General features: G+C 39.5%; 1 protein-coding gene across 3 annotated transcripts in view; it reads right to left on the bottom strand.

Annotated features, from left to right (window-relative positions):
• SNX29 (sorting nexin 29) overlaps positions 1–22,078 on the bottom strand; it is a 464,358-nt gene that overhangs the window by 66,310 nt on the left and 375,970 nt on the right. For all 3 annotated transcript variants that reach the window (XM_029577102.1, XM_029577103.1, XM_029577101.1), the window contains one exon: positions 1,011–1,150. In XM_029577102.1, coding sequence (XP_029432962.1) covers positions 1,011–1,150 — 140 coding nt within the window. The remainder of the gene's footprint in view (positions 1–1,010; positions 1,151–22,078) is intronic.

The raw sequence follows: 22,078 nt of genomic DNA, 5'->3' as shown, positions 1-22,078 counted from the left end.
CCTATCCATATTAGAGCAAAACAATTTACAAGTTAAAACATACATATAAGTTAAAAATATACATGGTATATACTGCAAGACAAGGAATGCGTAAACTGTACACAATTAATACTTAATTAAACCAAGGATATCTAACAGACAAACTCCTAAGGCGTTAAAAGTTCCATAGGTTTGCTCCAAAAATGCTGTCCCAAAAAGCGAGGTTTTTAATTCCTTTTTAAATACTTTGAAATCTGAATGAGTTTGTCCATTTAAACATAAAGGTGTGTGGCAGGGAGGGGGACAGGGAAAGCAGGGAAGGGGCACTACAGCCTGCTACATTTCGTTTTTTTAAACTTGGTGGGACAGTAGGGGGCGGCTGCCACTATAGCCTTCTCTCTCTCTCTCTCTATATATATATATATTTTATTTTATTTTATTTTTTTTTACATTTTCAGGGACAGCAGGGGGGGGATCAGGCTGCTATGAAATGCTATATTTTTCCCCCCGATATTCAGTAAGCTGGTGAGTGGCAAAGTTACCCTGATAACTTTAGTTAAGTATATTCCATTGAATATTTGACTTCACCCAGATAACTGTGCCACTCACAGACTTACTGAAGTGAATACTGACCAAAATATCTACGTTAGCTTTAAATATTATTTCTAAAAACAGTATTTTGTTACTTTAGTTTATATATATCATAGTTACATCTTCCTTGGAAATAAAGAAGAAAGTTCCTTCTGGTACTCTGGCAAGCTCCTATTTACTATATGTTTGTTAATTTGTAGTTGACCAAGATGAACTAAAGGACATGCTTGAGAGAGAAAAATAAGATTACCCAGGCGTACATTATGCTTGTTAACAAATTCTTAATAATGCATTCAAAAAGGAATCCATAGCTTAAATGGACTTTATTTAATAAACACTGCTCTTTCATTAGCGATATGGACATCGGCATTCAATTTAACAGTAAAGTGGAAAGAAGGAAGCTCGACATTCTGATTTGATGAAGAACATTTGGCACTTACATAAAGAAGGGCATCAGGTGAATTAGAGTCTCTTTTTTGGGGCTAGACGTAAACTCTGGCACAGTTTGAATGATTTTGTTCATAACATTCCTTAAGTAACTCTGCAGTTGTTTCCGTCTTTCTTCTACAAATTTTGCATCCTGAAAAGGAAAAGAAAAGTGTTTAAACATTTACAGTGTCAGATGCAGGATTAAAGATCTGGGCAACAATCCCAGCTACTGTAACTCCAGTCTGAGTTATTGTTAGCGATGACCTCTGGCCACTGTGAAGTGACCCCCATCTCTCTCTAAACAAGCCTCCTTATACTCTGTATAACTAGACTGATCTCCAGCAATATTTTGTTACTCTGTGGATAATGAACTGCCAGCAGTCAGCAGAAAAATGTGTTTGTACCCAGTACTACAGGACGTGCAACAGTGCATTAATGCCCTACACTGATTATATCATTAGCAAAATAGGCATGGCTAATCTTAGACTTGAGTGTAGGCAGTAATGTCGGTGAAACTATATAATTTCTTAAGAAAGGGAAGTGGGCAGCATATTCCTAGATCAAAGCTAATTTCAACATCCACAAAAGAGAACTGGCATCAAGATTTTAAAAAGTCACTAAATGCTCATATATTGTCTTCCAAAAAAGTGGCCAACCTAAGGCTTTTCCATAGTACTTAAAGGTGAATTTTAAAAGCCTGACATGCACCGAAATTAGGGGATGCACGAATATGTCAGGTCTGCACATGCAAAGCAGATTTTAAAAGCCGTCCGGCTACGTGTGTACTTGCTGCTATGTGCAAAAATGAAAACTTAAAAAAAAAAAAAAAAAAAGGGGTGGGGTGTGCGTGATCCAGGATATAACCATGAAATTTGCACGTAAATACTTACACACACTGGTGCATGCCGGAATCCCCTGCCATGTAACTTTACTTCTGCTATGGATGATGTGTAGGTTGTAAAACAACCTGTAAAACAGCAGGGTTTTACAGGTCGGGGCTAACAGGGGAGAAGGGAGGCTATTAAACTAGGGGGGTTTGGAAGTTTTATCCCTTACCTGGGCGAACTGGGAATGAACTGGGAAGACGGCCAATGGCGTCAGCGCGCGTAGCTTTTAAAATCTCCCCACTTACACAGTAGAGGTGGTATTTGCACAGTCAGGTGCATGTCCATTTAAAATTGTGTGCACATGTGCGCGCGGTCGGGCTATTTTATAAAATGCGCACATATACGCTTGTGTTATGAAATGACCACATCCCTGGTGCGGGCCAACGAACGCATGCACATGTGCGCCCACATGCCAGTTTAAAAGTTACTGTATTAATGTTTCAATGCTGGGAAGATGAGTTTAATTCCAATTTTATTTATTTACCATTTTTTATTAAAAACAACTCAATTTCCTTCTTATCTGCTCCCCACATTCTCCTCTCCACCCATCAGTATCCTTGTTGTGTCCTCATTTTATTGTAAAATTCTTATTGCCCACTTATAGCAAGACAATCATGCTAAGTAGGTAACATGCAATCCAGTAAAATAGGTAAAACAATATAAATCAAAACATGAAATTTAATTTGTAAAAACAAACAAAATAAAATGAAAATATATAAGAAAACTACATAAAATGCCACAGCACTTGCTAATAATCTAAATTAAGTGAATGCCTCTCAAAACCTTAAGGCCTTCAGCATTTTACAAAATGTTTTAATATCTAAAATTGAATGCAAGTCAGAAGGCAATGCTTTACACATATTAGGGCCAAAAACTGAGAAAGCCTGAGAATGTGATTCCTAAAAGCATACTTTACTGCTAAACAAGAAAGGTGAAGAGTAGGTGTCTATCTTGATGCCAATCCTTCTAGATAGCTAGGGACCTCCATCCTGACATCCTTAAACACTAATAGAAGAATTTTTATTTTTGTTTTAACTCTTTATTTATAATTATTCAAATAATACAAACTTGTTAAATGTTTGCACTCAGAAATACATGGATTGGTAATTAGTAAAAACTCATTTCCAGCAACATACCATTTTACAACATAAATCTTATACAAACTCCATTAATATCAAACATAGTTGAGAGCGTATTACAGGGTGACAAACCAAACGGGAGTCTTTAACTTTAATATTTTCTTAAGTAAAGGCTTTAACATAGAACCTGCACTAAATTTACTTTTTCATTTAATTAGACACAGGGGATGAGGCTGGTAATCTCCTTCTACAAGAAAATTTTTTAACTGATCGGGTATAAAGAAAATATACAAATCTTCTTGTTTCTTAATTAAACATTTACATGGAAAACAAAGTGTAAATGAGAAACCCATAGAAATTACCTCCTGTGTGGATACTGCTAAGTCTGGAAATATTTTAATAGCTTTTTCCAGATACATTGTGGGGTATCTATTGAAGTACCTTTTCATTATTTGATTAATATCATTAATAGAGGAAAAAGTAACCAATAGATTCCCCCCATTAATGACTTGTGCCGTGGAATCTTCTAAGAAATTTGTAAGATCTCCCTGAAACAACATTTCAGATCTGTTATTTATATTCCTGGGTTTGGGTAGGAAATAATTATTCACAACAGGAGAGTCTTCCAAAACAAATCCAAGCTTTTCTATAAGAAATTTTTTAATAGTAATCAGCGGTACTTCCCCAGCTATTCTGGGGAAGTTAAGAAATCTTAAATTAAGACGCTTAGCGTTGTTTTCGAGAGACTCTATTCTCCTGGTTAATATCTCTCTATCCTTTACCACTGCAGCATTCAATTCTTGCACTTTTGTCTCTCGTTCTTCCAGATTTTTAATTCTATCCACAGAATTTTTAATTAGTTTTTGTGTATAAAGAAAATCACGTTGACTCCCAGCACTTAGCGCATCCACTTTCCCTTCCAAGCCCTTAATATTTGTCAACATACCGGCCACCATTACCCACGAAATGTCTAAAGTTACCACAACAGGGCGGGTGAGAGATCCCAAAGTTGTAACACTGGTTGGATGGCCCTCCTCCCCACTAAGGGGGATTAACGACTCCAGTCCTCCTACTTTCCTTTCTGGTATCAAACCAATGATAAAGGTTGCACCTTCCTCTTCCGGTCCTTTTATCGCGGGTTTGAAAAGCTCCCGCTTCGGGGTCGGTATTGATGTTCTCCAAGGAATCACCACCTTGGTTCTCCTCTCTGTGCTGGTGCTGGTCTGATGTTAGGACTTAAAGAAGCCTCCTCTGCCAGGCCAAGCCGTTCTCCCTGACAGCCTGGCAATCAGTATCCTTGGTTTCTTTATTTCTTAATGCAGGAGAAATCATAAAGTGGCTAATCTCCTGTTGAATAGGTGAAGGTAATGGGAGGGAGGGAAAACCCCTCACTTTCCCTTTACGTTTGGGAGGCATAATTAATTATATTCAAATAAAACACCTAACACAAGAGAAAAGCCTCTTTGACTCTGTCTATGCAGCCGTCTTAGCCACCATGTAAATGTTGACCTTAGGAGAGAAACCAATATTATTTTGAAAAAAATTACCTCAAGAAAACATAAGCTTTCAATTTTAGAAGAAACCAGAAAGTCCAGATGACCTCAGACGAATCCCAGCGAAGCCCAGCTGCCCGATGTTATAGGCAGCTTCCGGGTCCCACCTCCAGGTCCGCCCCTCCATGACACGGTGCTCAGCTGCCGGAGTTTACCATCGGGGCAGGCTTCACAAAACTCACCCCCGGACTCAAAAACAGCTGCTGACAAGAGACAGGGGAAGTGTTCTCTCTCCTTTTGCTCTCTGATTTTAATTCCAGAGACCAGCCTGTTTTGAAACATCTTTAAAGCTTGAGTCTGACATTTGTGGAATCCCACTAATAAAGTATTACAATAATCTACTGTTGTCAGACCAAAGGGGTCTGTACTATGCATCAGAAATCTTTCTCTGACAGAATAAATTTGAGATGCCTTAACCGTAATTTGTAATATCCTACTATTAAAGTATTCCTAATATGGGAATTACAATTCAAGGATGAATCCAGCTGAAAACCTAAATCTCTTACTGCAGCAGAAAATGGCACAACATTTCCATCTAATGTGATCCTTTGACAACACCGAGGGGATGATTTACATGCAAGCCACATAACTTCAGTTTTTGTAAGATTAACCAGAAGAGAATTCTTGGCCATCCAGGATTTTACAAGCTGCGAGATTTAATGAATAGTTACAGATACATCTGTCTCAGCCAGAAAAAATATCTGGATGTCATCCCCATAAATTTTATAAAATGTGGATGAACCATCCAGTGTGTTGCAAAGAGGCCTAAGATAAATATTAAACAGGCCTGCTGAGGCTTCTCCAGTAACCAGAGGGAACCAATCTGAATATTCCTTGTCTATTTGAACCTGCTCTCTTGCAGACAGAAAAGACGCAAACCATTGAAAGACTAGATCCACAATGCCCAACTGTTGTAAACTATGTAATAACCTATCATGATGTACTGTGTCAAAGGTGGCTGTTATATCAAGAAATATTGCTATAGTTAGCATAGTACAAAATCATTGCGGAGACCAGCAAAGGTTCTGTACTGTGGCTGAAAAACTGCTACACTGATCTTAAAATTTTATATTTATCAAGGAATTCAGTCAACTAAACCAATGCTACTTTTCTCTAAAACCTTTGCAATAGTAGGAAGATTTGAGATTGGTCTACAACTATCACATTGCTTTCTCAAAACTTTCCCTTTCTTTAATATTAGATGGACCACAGCTCTTTTTAAAGCATTAGGAAGATGGCTTTCCTCCAGGGAAAAATTCACTAATTTTACTAACATTGGTGTAGCAGAGCCTACGGGTCATGTTACCTGTAAGTTCTGGGTGAGCCCTTAGTTTAGCTAGAAGAGAATAGCTAAGAGTAGGGAGAGGTTCCATTCAAATGCAGCTCCTCCCTATGAGGGGTCTGGAATAGCCGTCCCCCTGAAAGTCTATTTAGGAGCTCTCCACAGTGAGCTCGAGAGGCAGTCCCTTTAGGTTTTCAAAGAGTGCAGAGAGGTAGAGAAGTTGAGCTTTTGTTGTTTTGCAGGCCCAATCAGTAAAATCAGGCTAGCTCAGCCTGTGGGTCCTGTCCAGGGACAGGAGGGTTTTCCTTCCAGTCTACTCACTAGCTGGTTGGGATATCCCTTCGGGTTATTTTTGAGATTTTTAATGGTAGGAGTTTTGTGAGACACCTGGGCCTTTCTTGGGCACAGGGCTTGGGGAACCCGGGGTCAGGGATGCCCAGGGATAGGGAAGACCTCAATGAGGAAGGGGTGACAGTGACCCACTGCATGGAACAACTCCGGTGTTAAATTCAGTTGTTTGGGGGAAAAGATTTTGATTTAGAAGATTCAGGAGGAACTTTAGCTGCCTCTTCCTTCCAGCTAGAAGCAAGAGAACTGCTTGTTTCAAAAAGGGTCTTTTCCATCGAGGATCTAGAGAGAGTACTAAAAAAAAAAAACAACCCAAAAAAACCTGTGTAAGATTAAGGAGATCCTGAAGATCTGCTAACCGTGAGTAAAGGAAAACAACATCACTGGGGATACCCATCCAGTGTTCACCACCCTGGGGAGAGAAAGAGAGGACTGACTCTCTGTGCCACAGACTTTGCTATTTTTATCAGCTTGGAAGGGGTTTTGATCATCAAGTCCTTGCCTATCAGGGAGCTCCATTTTAAACCAAGAGAGGACTTTCTTCTCCCAGTCCAGTGAATCCATACCTTGGGAAGTAAAGGAGGTACAAGAGCTGGTCAGGGTTCCTTCCCCAAAGAGTACAATTAGCTTTATGGCCTCACCCGTGCTGGATTTGCACACCAGGGTGGGGTTATACTTGTAAAAACAGATCCTTGGAAGCCATCAAGAGACCAATAGGACAGGTATCTAAGGAACAAACAATCTGCTGTAATTTACATAGAACTCCCTCAATCTCTTTAGAAGGGACATAGTCCAAAGAATTTTATTTTATTCTTTTATATATATTCCACCTTTTGGCACTTTGAAGTAGATTACATTCGGGTACTGTAGGTATTTCCCTATCCCCAGGGGATTTACATGAAGCTGCGATACAGGTCATTCATCAAGCTGCGTTACAGGTCTAACACGCTTTATATTTTGCATCTTCCTGCCCAGATAACCTCTCCTATTACAATGACCTTTGCACGAGATTTGCATGCATGAATAATGCAAATACATGCAAAGAAGGCCATTACTGAGTCGATGCAAATATTTTATCGTGGTCAACAGAGAAGGTGGTAAGCCATGATAAAATAACAACAGCTCCTTGCTATGCGTCAGATGTGCAGCAGGAGGCTCGAGAACCTAATGTGGGTCCTGAGGCTCCCACCGCACATTTCAAGTAGAAGGAAAAAAAAAATGTAGCTAAATGGGGAGGTCGAGCAGTGGTCAATGCTGACCCCTGTTTCAACTGGGGATGCCAGTCAAAGAGGCCCTGACTGCACAAAAATAGAAAAAAATGTTTTAAGTATGCGCACGGCGGCAGCAGCCCCCTGATATCCAAGCCCCCCCCCCCCCCCCGTGGGTCCGATACCCGGACCTTACCCCAGTCACATGGCTGGGGCAAGGTCAGGTATGCGCCAGACTGGAAAATGGCGCTGACCGGGACGTATGTGAGGGTGCACCCATCTCTGTTGCACGATCCAAGATAAAGTAAGGGGGTACTGCAGGGGGCCAGCTTTAGGAGGTGGGGGTCTTGTTCTATCGGGGGCAGGGGGCAAGGGGAGGGGGTCTTGTGATATTGATGGGGCTGGAGGGGGATCTTGCTTTCGGGGGGGGGGGTCTGGGAAAAGTGGAGGTCATGCTATCGGGGAGGCTCGGGGGAGGGGGCTCTTGTACTATTGGGGGAACCAGGGATGGGGTAGTAATTGTACCTAGGCGGGGCCATGTGTGAGGGACTTGGACATCAGGGTGGGGGCTGCCACAGGCAAACTTAAAACCTTTTTCTATTTTGGGGGAGTCGGGGCCACCTCGACTGGGAGCCCTGGGTTAAAAACAGGGGTCAGCATTGACTCTCGCTCAACCTCCGATTGGCTGCAGTTTATATTTTTTTTGGGACCAGCGGCCTTTTAAGATGATGACAGTCCCGTGAGGTTGGGGCTGCCAGCGGGTTAAAGGGCTGCTAGCCACTTTTTTGTGTCGCAGTATTTGGCTGTAACACAAAAGAACACGCCATCAAGCCATGATGTGTTTTTGGGGGAGGGGCCCCACTATCACGGCGAGACCCCCCCCCCCCCGACAATGGGAGCCCCTCCTGCAAAAAAACATATTAGCTTGATGAATCCAGGCCTAAGTTTGTACCTGAAGCAATGGAGGGTAAAGTATCCCAGAGCACATGTGGAGGCAGGGAATCAGCATCTTGAGCTTCTGTTTCCAGAAGGGCTTTTACTCTGGTCTGACAAGAGTTAGCAAAGGCATGGCAATCTACTGATTACCTGTCATTGCAGGAGCAGGTACAGCACAGAGAGTTTTCACAATATTAAATAATGCATAAGGGCCTTTTTCAGGAGGCATCAAGCTTCTTACAGAAATAATTCTTTTTAGCCATATTTAATGTCAACTTGATACATTTTTTGTTGTTTCCCATAAATCTCTTTACTCTCCACTGTACGAATCTTGTGGCATTTTCATTCTGCTTGGTGAATAAGCCCGTTTTTTTACAAATCAAATTCTGGTCAAAACATGGAACAAAGTGACTGATACGCCCAATCTTTTTCCTCCTAACTGGAGCTGTTGTATTCAAAATTTCCACTGATCCGGCTTCAGGAACGTTCCAGGACTGCTTTGCTTAAGGCTTGGAAGGCATGAAAGTATGTGAGCCTGCTTGCCCCCTGGCAAACCACTAAAAGCATGCATTGTCATGGTCTGTTCCCTGGACATGGAATGAGAGAAAAGTCCTATCACAGGGATGTCAGACAGTTATCCTCAAGGGTTGCAAACTAGTCTAGAGTTCAGAATATCCCTAATGAATATGCATGAGATATATTTGTATGCACTACCTCAAATGTAAACAAATACATATTCATTATAAATATCCTGAAACCAAAACCAGTTTGCAGCTGTTGAAGATTGCTGTTTGACACTCCTGCCTCAGTGAATCAGGCTTTATGTGATGCTGAAAAGATTTAGGATAGAGGAATTTTACCTGTCTTTTTGGCTTGCATAAAATATCATTGCCAACATAAGTGTGAAGAAGTGAAGAGAGAAAACAGGAGAATGCTAATCATTCCTGGAAGATTTTTTGATCTCGGCCAACAGGGCTAGGGGTCCCATGGTAAGAAGAGAAAATTATGCTAATTTTTACAAGATACAAATTACAATATAATAAGCTGCACTATTTACAGTCTGAGGATAATTGCTGCTACAGAGCTCTTTTTACTCACCTTAACTTAATGCAGCAGTATCAATGTTTGAATATTCTAAAGGTTTTCCTACTTAGCCACATCTATCAACTTAAATCTACATAAACTGGGCTGCTGTTCATTAGGAGAATCCTATGTAGACATCACAATAATAAACATAAAGTATGAATGTAGCACGAAATAACTGAACTTTGATCTCAGGAAAGAAATTTTAAATAGGGGACATGGAAATGATAAAAGATGCAAACTTTTAGATCCAGAACAGTGCAAAAACAAAAGAAAAAAAAAAAAGAGGATCTAGGAATAAGGTCAAAAGTGACACAACAGAGTCAAGGCACAAGCAAATCAATGCTTTAAGGTATCTATCTGGTATGCTGATGTCCTTAATGCAGATGCACTCAAAATAAAACAACAAAGTAGCAGAATTCTTAAAGCTCCATTCTAGACAAAAATCTTTTGGCATGGTAGCTGTACCGTTTACTGGGCACAACTAAGCAAACTTTTTCCAGCTTCCTGTTCTGCTCCAACCAATGAGAGACCTCACAAGTTGAACAACATGTCTACCATTGATTGCTGGAGAGACTGTTCATGAGGATGTAACAGTGTTTGAGATCCCCGGAAGATAGGTGGCTTATAAGACAGCCTGATTCCTGCTTGCCCAATGCTAAATCTTTAGAGCTTTTTGGCAGAGCGACTATAACCCTGTGCCTCCTTGTTTGTTGACATAAAACATGGTGACTTGGTTGTCATTCTGAATTAGAATGCTCTTCCTTTGAAGATGATGTTGAAAAGTCTACAGGGCAGTTCTGATTGCCCTCAGTTCCAGCAAGTTGATCTAAAAATGGCTTTCCTCATGAGCCAATGAATCTTAGGTTCAACAAGATTCTGTGTGGGCAACCCAACCCTTTGAGGAGACATCAGTCACTAAGATTACTTGATAGGGAAGACTGTGAAGCAGAGCACCCTTCTGAAGAATACAAGGGTGCAACCACTAGTATAATTCATGTCTCTGGAAAGTTAAACCATGGTTGTCAAGGGCTGAGTAAGTTGGTTCCATTGATATCGCAGACCCCACTGCACATGAAGGATATGGAAGTGGGTAAAAGGATGCTGCCTTGAGACCGTTGCTTGTTGCAAATTCAGTAGCTCGTGAATGAGTAATTTCACAGTGTTTGCTCATTCTGACAGCGGAAAAGCTCTCTCCTGCAGGGAATTGATCTAAGCCCTGATAAATTTTATCTTCTATTTTGGCATTAGATTTGGTTTCTTGAAATTCACCGAAAAATCCAACTTCTGCAGTAGCTGAATGAAGTTCTGCAGGGAAACCAATGCTCCCTGTTGTCAGTTGGCTGTGACTAGTCAATCGTCCAGGTATGGAAATACTTTTATGCCTCAACTACACAGGTGTGCTACAACTACAGCTAGGCACTTGATGAAAACTCTTGGAGCTGCTGACAGGCTGAAGAGAAGTATTCTGTATTGATAATGGGAAGAATCTACCTGGAAGTGAAGATAGCATCAGCGAGTAGAATGGATGGGAATAAGTACATACACATCCTTGAGATCAAGGATACAAATCCACTCCCCTTTCTGGATGTATGGAAGGATGGTGTGAGGGAGTTCATTATTTATTTTTTCCTGGAGCAGGTGTGGCAGTTCAACACAGTGATGCTGCTTCTTCTTCAGTGCAGGGTGGTCTTGACCCCAAGGTGCTGGCCTGCTGCACAGAAGGGGGAGTTTTTGAGGAGCTCCTGCTCATCTCATGACCCAGTGAGGTAGATGATGCTGCACTCAGGGAGAAGGATCTACTACAACTTCTGAGAGACTTATGCAATTCCTCTATTTTGTACACCTTGGAATATTGAGTCCTCAGAGACATCCAGCAAGCATGGGTTTTTTCTTGCTGAACATTTTGGTTAGACAAGTTTTTTTAATATAGCACTGAAAAGTGCTGTTGTAGGTGCTGCAGAAGCAGCGAAGCAAATGAAAAATCAAAATATTGAAAGAAAAAGAATAATTAAACACTGGGAGCTCAATATTGAATACGCTGGTTAATGGACAAGTTATCTGGCTAAAGTTAGTTGGATAACTTGCTCTGTATGTTTAGTAGGATAAACGTCCCACTTAATATATTTGCAGAAAGTTATCTGACTACATGAAGCTGAACAACTACAAAAAAATATTACCTTTTTAAAACTGTGCACCCCCTTACCCCAATCCCCTCCTAAATGTTAAATTACCCCTTACCCCAATCCTCTCCTAAATAGCACAACTTCCCCGTGGAGGTGGTGGAGACAAGGCCACTATCTGAATTCAAGAAAGCATGGGATCTAAAAGTTTGCACCTGTCCATAGGTGCCTCTCATTACCCCTATCCCCAATTCAATCTATAGCGAATATGTAGCTACCACCAGCCTCTTCATCCCCCATGGTCTTAAACAGCATCAGCATACTCCTCCAGCCTCATGCCCCTGAACCCTAAAAATCTTCATCGGGAGCGGGGTAGGCACTTACTTGCTCTCAGCGCTGCAGAAGCTGATAGTAGGAATTTATTCCCAGCTGACAGAAGTTGCACTGGAAGGTACCCTATACATATTTTATGCTGGCTGGTCTAAAGTTATCCAGAAGCTTAGCTGGATAGAACTGAAAATCTGCTAAGTTAGGCAGATAACTACTTCTCCCCGAAATGCCCTCAGAACACCTCTTTTTATCTATCTAGATTTTAGCTGGATAATGATTTATCTGTCTAAAGGGCTTTTGAATATTGACCTCTGGAGTGACTGAGTACATGTCTGTACCGTGCTCAGACAAAAAATGATTAAGGAGGCTCACAAGGCAACACTCACATGGGAATTCCTGCACATGCTTAGTAGAGCGCATAGCTCTACTAGCTAGAAGACATGAGTCTGTTTGGTGCTGCCAGATGACACCAACCACATGTCTTGGCTGATTCAGCCTGCTTAAAATAACTTTTACTCAATAAAACTCAGTAGACAAAATAGGGAGTATAAATGTGAAATGTTCATAGTATGAGGAGTTGAGTAGATTTTTAACAAAACTAGTATCATACTGGAATGCATCCAGTCATCTACACTGAATCTTTTGTTTACTAGTCTTTATATTTTACCTAAAGCCCTATGCTTTTAAAAATCAGATTCTACAGTATTAGTAACAGCCAGAACCAATAAGCCAGCGAGTGTCCAAGTTATCTGGTTAAAGTTGGCCGGATAACTTGCCCTACTGAATATACTTGTCTAAAATTATCTGATTACATGTAGTCTAACTGGCAGGTCAAAAGTTATCCAGCTAACTCAGCCGATATACAGTTGTTCAAAATTGCCTAAGTTAGCTGGATAACTCAACTCCTCCCCAAAACACCCCCGGAATGCCTCTGTTATCTGGCTAAATTATAGCTATTTAGATGGATAACTTGTAAGTTATCCATCCAAATGGCTTTTGAATATTTACTTCAGTATTATTATAACTTTGTATAGAATTTTGCTTGCCATATAAACCTTTTCTCTTGTTAAAGCAAAAAATATTTTTTATGTCTGTACATCCACTAATAATTGCCACTTCTTATCAATTTTGTCAGCCTAATCAGTGTAGCTAAGTCCGGCATAACTAATGTATGTTTATGTTTAGAAACATTACCTAACCATGTCCTATCTAAACAAATTGTACTCAAGGTGCCTTTAGTTTTCAGCTGCTCAACTTCCTGGAATAAAATCAGAACGTAACATGAGATTATTCATCATTACAAAGTAAGTGGCTACTTGGCAGCCAATCCAGTAAACAAACAAAAGACCTTTGATTCTTTGTACTCTGGTGCCAGCAGTCAACAGAACCGTGTCATGTTTAATGTATAATTGCATTTTTGTTTTTGCCCTGTTAGGACCTTCACAAAAAAAAAAAAGTATGGCATCCTTCATGTACAGCAGCTAAATACCAATTTCATAGGGATCAGAAGGAAGAGTTAGTACAAATGTACATAATTCTAAGTTTGTTTTAATAGGCCAAAGAGAAAGAACTTAAAAACTGTACTATACAAATCTTAATATTAAACTGTAACATTATACCTGCACACACACATACAACACATTCATAAATGCAAGAATTTCAGTAAATTTAGCTGTGGAACTAGAATCACAGATTGGCAATGGAAAAATGGGAAAAGGAGTGAAGGTACCGTATAAGATAACTGTTGTGGAATTCATTCTGTTTTTATTTGACTTTTTATGAAAATTTCTAAGCCGGACATTGAAACCTTTTGCCAGAAGTAAAAAAAAAAAAAAAGATCATTAGGCAATGCTGCTCATGAAACTCTGTTTTCATAGAACAATGCAGCATTTTATTGGGTTTAAAGACAGTAGGAAAGGACCAGATAGGCCCATCCAGTCCCTTCCAGCAAGCTTCTTATGGTAGTATCTGCTGCTCCTTGCAGGATACTCCATATTTCTCTCAAGGGTAGTAACTGACACTCCATGCAGTTACCCCCAAGCCTTACTTTAAGGGTAGTAATATTATAATTAATCAAAACCAAGCAACTGTCAAACCCATAAATTATTGCTAGCAACATTTTTACTGGGTGAGGAGCCTTCTTGAAAATTCAGACAATGCTGCTTGACGTTCTTTGCTTTGGGATCAATTCAAGCTTTTTATGTTTTAGATGGTGAATTTCTCTGGAAATCCAGACTTTGCTGTAAAAGTGTCTATTCTGGAGATACATAGGTAGCCAAAAAATATTTGGCACAGCTGAAAAAAAAAAGAAATTTGGAGCATGCAAAAGTCAGAGTCACCATTAACACTGCATTAATGGTCTCTAATCCACCTCATTCATGAACCAGCCTACAAAAGATTATTAACCCATACAATTAGGCCCTTTACATTCATTCAATCTAAACTCAAAACCCTGAGGAGCAAATATTAAAATATTTCAGTTATGTAAGTTAGCTGGATAAGACTTATCTGGCTAATTTACACGGGATATTCAGCAGCACAGCAATGCTGCTGAATATACCTGGATAAGTATTAAAGTTAGCTGGATGTGCTAGACCTGTTATGGATCACATCTAACTTATCCGGTTAACTTAACCAATAAGGCTAGTTACATATCTGGCTAAGGGCCATCAAGGCATTTTTGCATAAACACAGAATGGGAGAAATGCCTTTGTGAATCAGTCCCTAAGTTAGCAGGTAGGTAGTGACGCTCTGATATGCTTATTGACTATCCAGTTATTTAGCTAGTTAAGTGACTTATCTGGCTAAGTATATTTGAAAATATCCCCCTAATATTTTTATTTCTACCCATCTCCAGAGGATCCCACAGCTGTGGTTCAACCATGCCATGCTATTTTACTCAATCATATGACAAGAGGGGGAAAGGTGACAAAAACCTTCAATTGTGAAAATAAAAAAAAATCACTGGCTGCAATTTCGTGCAAATGTTGCTTTTAAAGAACCAATACCACTTTCTCTGCAGATTACAATACTCATATTTAAAAAAATATACTTTGGCAGACTCACTTGGCACAGCTGAAAGATATTCTATGCTCAATTCGTACAACGAGGAGCAGCCTTTATGAAAGGGGCAGGAAAAGTGAATGGCAGAATTCACTCTTCTGCCAGATGTGGTGAGCTTTTTCTGTAACCAGCTAAAGGCAAGAAGAGTTTTCTATCACATAGCTCCTTTCCCCAGTGTGGGTGATGGATGCAGTGTAGAAGTTCCCTGGGTCCTGATACATGGAATAAATGAAATCAGAGTCCCCTGTATCAGTATAAAGGTGGTTGGGCATGCTATACGTGGAGTCCTGTGGAGAAGGTGGTACAAAGATAGATCCCTGATGTGAGACTCTGTTTCACACTGCTCCTACACTTGCTGCCTTGTGTTGACATGCTGAATACTGTACATGGAAGTAATACAGAGTGACTATTGAATATTCTGAGGAAGCAAAAGCTATGCTTTACTATATGAGCTGCCAAGACAGAGCAGGAGAGCTATCATCAATTAAGGAGAAGGTGGTGCAGAAGTAGAGAAAAGCGTTTGAGAGGAGGGGAGAGAGGTTAGATAAATTTGCCTTTCTAGACTGCAGTTCTTCATGTTTGCCACCTTCTTAAGACATTCCCCTTTCTTAAATTATAACCGGTTGTTTTTAGTTCCTGCTGGATATGAGCTTTGAGAGCATATTTAAATGAGATAGTGAGAGAGATGGTCAGCAAGCCATTTTGGTTTTTTGCCCTTAAATCATGCTAGAGCCATACTGTGAGCATATGCTGTGCATTGCTGCTATTTTATTCCAGATGTTGCTGACATCAGCCTGTCTGAAATATTGCAAATTTTGCAAGTCCAAAAAAGGGATAATAAGCCTCATGTATATGATAATGAAGAAGTAATCTTGTGCATGCCAGGAAGCAGGGACAGGCCTAAACATTCATTGTAAAAGGAGTTTATTCAGAGTTGCTGGGAAGTACAGGGGCCTCTTGGTGGCAATTCTTGAACTCAGAATACATTCATTTTTATTCAGACATGGCAGAATTTCCATAAAATATACATACACCAAGTCCCAAGTGAAAATGAGTCAATCCCATTACAATGTGCACACTATTTATTACGAGAGGAAAGGAATGCATGCATGTGGATGAGTTACATGGAATCTTTGTAAGGTTCTGATATCTTTTTCTGCTGAAAAGGAACCCATGTGCTTTAAAAAAAATGCATGTGCAATTTCATTTCTAAATAATTATTGTTAGGGCCCAGAACAGGGTATTGTGACCTACTGGCAGGGGTAGACTGGTAGCGATCTGGACCCTAGGCAATAAGGGTCATTGGCCCCTCAGCCACCCATCTGACGACCTGCAGCACTCTCCCCTAGCCTTGGATGGGTAGTTGGAGGCCAATGAGGGGTTAATAACCCTTATTGCCCAGGGGCTTTGATCACTGTCAGTCTGCCCCTGTTTATAAGGAACCAGTCTTCTCCAGGACCAATTTGGCTACTAGAACTCTACTATTATGTACTATGATTCAATTAGTGAAAGAAAGAAGACAGGACCTACAGATGCTATATCATCTTTGTAGTATTCGAGTTCTTTCAGAGGAAACATTTGTAGTTGTTTTCACTGTCCGGAATATGTACACTGACCTGTAATTTGCAATGGCACTGAAAGCAAGAAATACCAAGGTAGCAATATTATGGAGCAGTGTTAAATGGCTATATTTAAAACACTCTAATGGTTATCAAATTTGCGGATGATACAAAATTATTCAGAGTAGTTAAATCACAAGCAGACTGTGATACATTACAGGAGGACCTTGAAAGACTGGAAGATTAGGCATCCAAATGGCAGATGAAATTTAATGTGGACAAGTGCAAGGTGTTGCATATAGGGAAAAATAACCCTTGCTGTAGTTACACGATGTTAGGTTCCATATTAGGAGCTACCCACCCAGGAAAAAGATCTAGGCATCATAGTGGATAATACTTTAAAATCGTCGGCTCAGTGTGCTGCAGCAGTCAAAAAAGCAAACAGAATGTTAGGAATTATTAGGAAGGGAATGAATAAAACGGAAAATGTGCATAATGCCTCTATATCGCTCCATGGTGAGACCACACCTTGAATACTGTGTACAACTCTGGTCGCCGCATCTCAAAAAAGATATAGTTGTGATGGAGAAGGTACAGAGAAGGGCAACCAAAATGATAAAGGGGATGGAACAGCTCCCCTATGAGGAAAGGCTGAAGAAGTTAGGACTCTTCAACTTGGAGAAGAGACGGCTGAGGGGGGATATGATAGAGGTCTTTAAGATCATGAGAGGTCTTGAACGAGTGACTCGATTATTTACACTTTCAAATAATAGAAGGACTAGGGGGCATTCCATGAAGTTAGCAAGTAGCACATTTAAGACTAATCGGAGAAAATTCTTTTTCACTCAACGCACAATAAAGCTCTGGAATTTGTTGCCAGAGGATGTGGTTAGTGCAGTTAGTGTAGCTGGGTTTAAAAAAGGTTTGGATAAGTTCTTGGAGGAGAAGTCCATTAACAGCTATTAATCAAATTTACTTAGGGAACAGCCACTGCTATTAATTGCATCAGTGGCATGGGATCTTCTTAGTGTTTGGGTAATTGCCAGGTTCTTGTGGCCTGGTTTGGCCTCTGTTGGAAACAGGATGCTGGGCTTGATGGACCCTTGGTCTGACCCAGCATGGCAATTTCTTATGTTCTTATGAAAAGACTGTTGCTTTTTCATACTTGTTATGAAACTCACAAGTTTATCTATGGTACACTGATGGAGGTTATTTGTACTTTGATGATTAGAGTTCAAAGTCTGCATCTAAAACTAGAACTTGTATATTATGGCTTTTCATACTGTCAAGGATTTATTTTAGGAGCCCAAACTGCCAAATTAACTGAGCCCTAATCTATCTTAGATCGCCTAGAATGCAGTTTAAGATACTAAAAGAATATAATCTATAACTACAAAATAAAATTAGATCCAAGACGGAAAATGATCACCCTAAAGGATGAACTACTGTATGAGAATGTGCCTTGCATTTTATTTGCAAGATAATTACCATTATATATGAAATATTTTTACTTATTTGCAATTAAATGTCAAGGATATGGAATAAAATTCAGAGAGCATGCATAGAATGGAAGGAAGAGTGTAGAAACAGTGGATTCACCATCTGATTTTTTGTATATGTCATTTTGAAAGAGTGTTGGAATACAGTAGCAGAATCAACAGCCAGTTCAAGCAATGGTCAGAGATTTTTTAGGGTAATCAGTGACTTTGGGATGATGCTAAAATGAGTTTGGTGTCATCCTTGACACTTATAAACTATAACTCATTTTCCTTATCCCATTGATATTCTCATAGCTTACTTCAATTCTTAGGATTGTCCATCTCTGAGAAAAATGATTTTTTTCCTGTTTGTAATTACATAATCTTTATTAAATAGAAAAATGTCTATATGCAACCAATACAGGAAAATAAGAAAATTCAACAAACACAAAGTAAATAATGCAGATAGTCTAATAAATCCTCAAAAAAAGGGGCATTACATACACAATAATCCTATTAACATGTATCTAAGAGAAAGAAACATTAATTCATAATTCAGCCAAGTTGAAGAATTATACTTAAATGCAAAAAAAAAATGATTCTCCAGGATAGCCACAGATGCTCATAACTTGGGGGACAGGAAGTGATGCATCAGCTGAACTAGTCAAATAAGATATACAAATTGATCAGACTCCATAAAGACATATGGCCTGATTATAAAAGCATTTATACACTTAAAATTGGGTTTTACACATGCAAATGCACTTTACTCATGTAAGTGAACTTTTGACAATTGCTACAATATTTGCCATTGAATTATTTATAGGATATTCACATTACATGCACTTTACATGCATAAATGGCTTTTTTTTAAATTGCTGCGATAGTACCTTATATTTACACATGGAACTCCTTTGAAAATTTCCTCCATACGTACTCCCCCTGATATTGAATAATACATCTGAAGATCTGCAAGGAAACCTCAAAGAAAATATAACACCCAAGGAAAGAACCGTGGGATGTACAAAAATAAACTTTTTCCTCCTTAATTGAGTAGCCCTGCCTATGTCTGGGAAGACCCGTTACTGAAGTCCCATAAACACTGTATCCTTGTGGCAGAGGTAAATAAGATTTTATTTTGAAGTTTCTATTCATTGGTAAACTCCTGGTGTAAAATTCAGACTTTTGCATTATTCATTTGTAGCCACTCTTGAAACATCTGGCCCAGGCTGTCTCGGTTTACTAGGAAAATCCCTTTTTGATGTAATTAGGAAATGGAAGCAATACACAGAGGTACGTTTTTAAAAGCGCCGCTCTCGCAAAAACGGCCAAACGTGTGCGTATGTGGGCCACGCGTGAGCAACGTGAATTTTAAGATGCTGGGAAGGGCGCGCGTGCGTGCGTGCATTCAGAATAAGGAGACAGAAAAGGGGCAGGTCATGGGTGTTCCGGGGAGGGGAGGGGGAGCCAAGACTGACGCGTGCGGCCGCAAGTTTTGCAAAGGCAACGCGCGTATGCTGTCTGCGTAACTTTTCCACTGCTCACGAGGCGCAAGAATCTGGGGGTGGGGGGGGGGGAGAGACAGAGAGAAATGCAAGATATGCGCATAAGGCTGTAGAGGTGCGTGCAGCAACAGTATTTTAAATGCTACGCGCGTACTTTATAAAATGCAATACGCGTGTTTAAGGGAGCACGCTCATTCCTTTTAAAACTTAGCAGACAGAGGGTAAGTTTAAGAGGCATGTTCACGAGTAAAGCTCTGCCTTACCTTTTATAAAATTGCCTGCCCAGTATATGAGTAGAAGTGTGCGCATAATACCAGTATACACGCACTTTTAGCTGCATTTGGGAGAGGCAGGGTCAATTACATGCATATTGTACTTTTTTATTTTAAAAAGTATGCGTGTAAAATTTCACAACAAAACTATCCACTCCAAACAGCAGACGCAACTGAGTGCGGACAGTTTTGACGGAGTCATTTTCAATGACTCCGTCAAAACTGTCCTCTCCTCTAACAGACCAACTCCTCTAACAGACCAACGAGTCTGTCCACTGTCCACTCCTCTAACAGACCAACTAGAGATACTCTCAAAGGCACCCTGAAATTTCCCCCTACTAAAGCTTCACGCCTCTCGATGACCAAAGACAGAGCTTTTTCGATAGCTGGCCCATCTATCTGGAATAGCATCCCTTCAAGTCTCAGAGTGGAGCCTTGCCTGTTAACTTTTAGAAAAAGACTTAAAACCTGGCTCTTTCACCAAGCCTTCACCGACCCACCAGACAATCACTAGTTGTCCTTCACGCTTACCCGTTATGATGATTATACTCACGAATGGATTCTGACTCTCCCAGGTTAAAGCACCATTAAGCTTTAACCCGTACGCCCTATGGCATCACTTCATATTTATTTCCTGCCTTATCTTCTTTCCAGCTTGTTGCAAGCTTCCAAGTTCTCTTCCCTGTTGATTGTAACTTTGACTCATTCCTACTTACTGTTTATCTTTCGTTTACTTGAATAGTTACCCCAGTTTTTTATTCTTGTTAATTGTAAACCGATCCGATATGGTTATTTACTATGAAGGTCGGTATATAAAACTGTTAAATAAATAAATAAATAAATAAATAAATAAATAAATAAAGTGAACTCATGCATGTAAGTTGGCTTTGAAACCTGGTGTAACTTATACATGCAACTTTATGCGGGCTGTTACAAAACTACCTCCCCAATGTTTAAATATGTTCTGGTGATGCTTAGAAACTGTCTAATGAGTTTAGCTCAGTAAACACATGCACAGCAACTGTGAATGTAAAAAATATGAGTTTATTCAGTCTCTTCTCATGTTCACTTTAAAAATGTACTTTTGAGTACTAAACTGACTTTGTTGCAACCAAAAGAAAGGATCAAGTCCATTCATTTTCATATAAACATAGATTAGCAGAGAACTATTTAAAAGCTTGATATGCCTATACTGCCAGTTGAAGAATTGTACTCATGACTGCATTAGTAACACCATAATGTTTTTTTTGTGAGGTTAATAGAAAAAAAAAAGAGTTGTATTCTGATTCATATAAAATACACATTGTAGCTTGCTTTCTAAAATTTTCACTACAAACAACATGATAGCATATCTATTGCGTAATGCAAGAACCTATAAATAAATAAATAAATACTGGTAATGTACAACTCACTAAAGTGAAACAATAATCACTGTTCCAAGCAACCAGCTAGATTGTTTCCTATGGATAACAAGCTTGTCTAAATCACTAGCATGGCCATTCAGATCCAAGGCCATCCTGTGGAAGTATGCTTTACAGTCATAAACCCTAAACCTATTATTAGACAATCAAAGAACATTGTCTAATATGCTTTCATTTAAGGCTGCTATAATTTAACACAAAATAGGCTGAACTGAGAAATAATTGATTGCACTATAGTGAAAACTTGCTTAGTGTTTAATATTTCTTAGCTTTCAGAAATAAATTAACATTCAGTAAAAATACATTCTAGTTTTCCTTTCTCAATGTCCACTGTGACAATGGGCAAAAATCAAACATATCTAATTACTCCTTATTGCCAGTAAGTTTGTGCAGAAGCTGTTTTTTGATTATGAAACTTTATCTATTTATATTTCTTAGATACTGCCTTCTGGTCCTATGATACAGCTGCTTCTATTGAGAAAAAAAATACTTATAAAAGTACTCCTCTGTAAATTCATATCAAAATGTACAACCTGTTTTTAAATGCTAAGTAAGTTACCTTATAACCTGTCATAACTGCTGTAAATAAGCTACTATATATAACCTTCTATATTCTATATATATCCTTCGTTAACCGCTGTAATTACGCGTCAATGTTATAAGTTTCAATGTTCTAACCCACATTAGTCACTCTTGTAAGTAATGTTGCGTTCCTTTACCTTCTCAGCTGCTATCCTCTCCTCCTTAACCTTCCTCCCTCTCTCTCCCCCCCCCCTTTTTCGCTCCTGCTCCATCTCCCACACCCTGTTTTTTGTAACTTTCCTCTTTTCTCAAGTTTATTGTAAACCGGCGCGATGTGCTCGCACGAACACCGGTATATTAAAAGCTGTTAAATAAATTAAATAAATAAATAAACAATATAATCCTGTAATCAAATGTAACCACAACACTT

Source organism: Rhinatrema bivittatum, chromosome 14, assembly GCF_901001135.1.
Source record: "Rhinatrema bivittatum chromosome 14, aRhiBiv1.1, whole genome shotgun sequence".
Taxonomy (NCBI): Eukaryota; Metazoa; Chordata; class Amphibia; order Gymnophiona; family Rhinatrematidae; genus Rhinatrema; species Rhinatrema bivittatum.
This window is presented reverse-complemented; position numbering and strand designations above follow the sequence as displayed.